Here is a 4,039-nt window from a genome sequence, read left to right as displayed (position 1 = left end):
TGGGCCTGACTTACGATCCACGTGCCCTGCCATTACAAGGACATACACGTAAATTAGCACACCTAAGCTAGAATTGATTTTTTAAAAAATGATTTACTTCTTTTACATCCCACTCTTCTCTATGGTGGAGACCCAATATGGCTTACAACATTCTTCTCTTCTGCATTTAGATCAGAGGCAAGAGTTGGATGAATTTATCTTAACATGATATCTTTATGAAAAGACTTTCAGGTCAAGTGCTTTTGTCAAAGCCCTTTTAACATCCTGATTTCTCAGGCTGTATATCATTGGGTTTATCATGGGAGTGATTACTCCATACAACATGGAAACAATCCTGTCTTGCTTAGGTGAATAGGTGGATGCTGGACGAACATAGGTGGCAATGGTGGTCCCATAAAACAGGCAAACTACAGCCAAGTGGGAACCACAGGTAGAGAAAGCTTTACGCTTGCCTTCAGTAGAAGGCATGTACAAAATTGTAGCAATTATATAGATGTAAGAGATCAGGGTGATGAGAAAAGCACTGCCTCCTAAAATACCAGCCACAAGAAGGCGGACCAGTTCAGCGACGTAGGTAGAAGAGCAAGAGAGGGCACGCACTGGAGGGATATCACAATAATACTGGTTAACTTTATTGGGCCCACAAAAAGATAATGTAAAGGTCAGAGAAGTATGAATCATAGAATTAATAAAGCCAATTATCCAGGTCCCAACAGCCAGCTGAGCACACAGTCTTTTACTCATGATGGTTGTATAATGCAAGGGGCTACATATGGCAACATAGCGGTCATATGCCATCACTGCTAGAAGGAAAATTTCTGTGCCTACCACATAAATGAGAAAGAATAGCTGAAGCATGCAGCTAGAAAATGATATGGTTTTATCCTCTGACAAGAATATCTGCAGCATCTTTGGCACTGTGACAGTTGGGCAAAGAATATCCAGTATAGATAAATTACTAAGGAAGAAGTACATGGGAGTCTGGAGGCGAACACCTGTCCCTATTGCCATGAGGATAGCTCCATTTCCAGCTAAAGTAGTCAAGTAGATCAGCAGAATCATTATGAAGAGAGAAATCCGTACTTCTGGGAGATCAGACAATTCTGTAAAGTAAAAGTTCTTCACTACTGATTCATTGGCCGTGTCCATGCTCTTGCCAAAAAGATTAGTCATTCGGAATATCTGAAATACAGACAAGACAAAGCAGATGTTTTAAAAATAGGGCTATCATTGAACACAGATGTAGAGATAAATGGCTTAAGGCATTTATATAATAAAAATATTATTATAATACTTTTATACTGCATTTCTGAACAGGGCGGCTTCCAGGGCGGCACGATGATATTACTTTCTGTAAGTGACATCACTGCACAGGCACAGGAATGAGTGCATGCACTGCACATGTACAAGAAACTAAAAAGAAATGAGTGCTGCATCCCCGTCCCCCCAGCCAAGAGCGTAAGGGCACCTGGCAACTCTATAACACTTCCATCATCACCTATAAATCTCCTCCTAGGGCTTCACTGAAATGATGTCAGAAAAGCTATCATCCTATAAGCCTTATGGAACTGACAAAAGGGATAAACTGCTCTACCTTTCTGCCCATTCCAAAACATTAGGACAACCCTCAAAAATACTTGGAATTTGTCGCTATCATTTAAACTTCCCTGTAAGAGAAGTGGAAGGGGATTTGGCCTGATGACTGGAAATTAATAATAATAACATAATAACATTCTATTTATATACTGCCCTTCAGGACAATTTAATGACCTCTCAGAGTGGTTTACAAAGTATGTTATTATTATCCCCACAACAATAATCACTCTGTGAGGTGGGTGGGGCTGAGAGAGCTCCTAGAAGCTGTGACTGACCAAGGTCACCCAGTTGGCTTCAAGTGGAGGAGTGGGGAATCAAACGCGGTGTAAACATGGATGTAAATGTTCACATAGGGAGAAATGGTCTTTTATGTATGTAGTCCTCAGACCAGGCTAACACCACATTTTAAATATATCGGCAATGAATGCAATTATTTCAATTCAGGTGTGAGAGAAATGATATGACTTAGTTGGCACACAAGATGATGAGTTCCAAACTGATTGAAACCTCTGGGTTGACTTTAAGGGAAGCCTTACATAAAGTATATTGCAGTATTCTTGGTCAAATTATCTGAGTGGAAATATGAAGCAGCTAATGTTTTTGGTGGTGACAAATTTCAAATCATTTAGAAGAAAAGAAATTGTAAACAATTGAAAATGCAGTGACTCTGAATCCACTTTGAAATTAGAATAAATAGTACAAGGAATCATGGGACAGGGAAATCCCATTCCCCTCCCCACCTCTTCTCAATGACAGCTGCACCACTTTGGGTTCATCCTCCATCTTCACCTCCTGCTTCCCCCTTTCCATCTCCATCTCACACTCCCCATCTACCTGTCTCTTCCTAGACCACTTGTTTGCATGCCTTCCCTCCCACCTGCCCACTTTCATTTTGCTCGGGTCAGTCTCACACTCTCTTGTTGACCCACCACTGTTGTGGCCTGGGGAAGAGAAGTGTGTGGAGAGATAAGCAGATTGGCAAACAGAAGCAACCTCACCTACTTCTTTTGTCTGCCATTGTAGTTTTTGTGACCAGCAGTTGGCATTTTTGTGGCTTCTTCACATGTGTAGATGTGGTTTGTAATGTTTTTATGGTTTCCTCACCAACTGGTTTGTTTTTTTATAGGATGTTTCTACAAAACTAGATTTCCCAGAGTTTGTTAAACCCTAAGCCCTGTGTAGCTCCATTGTGCTGATTATTTAATCTACATTAGGCAATTGGTGTGGCTATGAAATAGATAACATATCAAATAATTAAAACAATCAAAGCAAAATAACAACACGTTTACAGCTTTAACCCTTGTTCTAAACATCTCAAGGCTTAAGCAGTTGTCATAGAACAGATCATTCTCTATTTTGTTACTTTATTATTTTTAGCACAGTTATCCATGCATTTAATAATCCATGTCTAAACAGGAATGAATGACTCCTGGAATGATATACATGGTGGGTAACTGGAAAAACTTGAAGGAAATTCTAGTTATGATGATGAAAATGCACTAATCACTACTATTAAATAGTAGTAGTAGCAGTAACAGAAGAAGAGGAGAAGGAGGAAATTCCAGACACCTTTAAACAGGTTTTTAAAATATACATTTTGATTGCTTTGAACATTATTAGAATAGCAGCAATAACAGCAGAAAGATTGTGAGATCTCACTATGAATCAAAATTAAGCTAATATTTCTGAAAATAGTAATAATGTAAATGCTTATTTAATCTTTTCAACATTAATTTTTATCTCTAGTATTGAGGGCTTTAGACTCAAGCCATGTTTTATTAGATAAGAAAGGAAATTGTTTCCTGGGAAAACTCAAATGCTCATGTAAAATAAATGTTTTTTATCCGTATTTTGCTACACTGAGTGTATATGTTAGCCTATAACAAAATTACAAAGATTATTCCACCATATTTGTATGAGACATTTTACTTTAAGATATGTCTACTAATACCTGCCATTCTAAGAATTAAAGTTAAATGGATTTTAAATGAGGTAATAAATTTTAATACTTTACAAAGATGCTATGTCTTCTATCTCTACCCGCAAACTAGAGTACATCTATTCATTTCCACTGATACTCTCATTTTACAAATATTGTGAAATAGCCGCTTGCAAGCAATCCACAGATTTCCAACCATTTATTCACAAAATAAATACATGACTAAATAAGCAAAGATTAGACTTCCCAAGACTCATACAATAAACAGTAACCATCACTTACCCTTTCAGTTACCATTGTAACCTGGACTGACATAGTAACAACACTATGAAGAGTGTAAATGGTGTCAAGAAAAAGATTCACATGAGTATTGTGAAATAAAAAAAAATAAATATTGTCCATCTCATGAGACAAAAATGCAAAGTCTACTTCTTGCCAAAGGAGAAATAACAACATCAAGAGAAAAAGGATATCTTGGGATAATGTTCTGACATAATTCAGAAA

General features: G+C 37.6%; 1 protein-coding gene across 1 annotated transcript; it reads right to left on the bottom strand.

The window, feature by feature from the left end:
• Positions 1-213: 213 nt before the first annotated feature.
• On the bottom strand, positions 214-1,149 carry LOC129323530 (olfactory receptor 5V1-like). The gene has a single exon (XM_054970064.1). It carries the CDS (start codon positions 1,147-1,149, stop codon positions 214-216), a length of 936 nt encoding a protein of 311 aa, XP_054826039.1.
• Positions 1,150-4,039: the final 2,890 nt, after the last annotated feature.

Source organism: Eublepharis macularius, chromosome 2 (genome assembly GCF_028583425.1).
Source record: "Eublepharis macularius isolate TG4126 chromosome 2, MPM_Emac_v1.0, whole genome shotgun sequence".
NCBI classification, from domain to species: Eukaryota; Metazoa; Chordata; class Lepidosauria; order Squamata; family Eublepharidae; genus Eublepharis; species Eublepharis macularius.
This window is presented reverse-complemented; position numbering and strand designations above follow the sequence as displayed.

Bases quoted from the DNA above. Each gene is read 5' to 3' on its own strand.
- LOC129323530 (XM_054970064.1), bottom strand. From the start codon at position 1,149: ATGGACACGGCCAATGAATCAGTAGTGAAGAACTTTTACTTTACAGAA.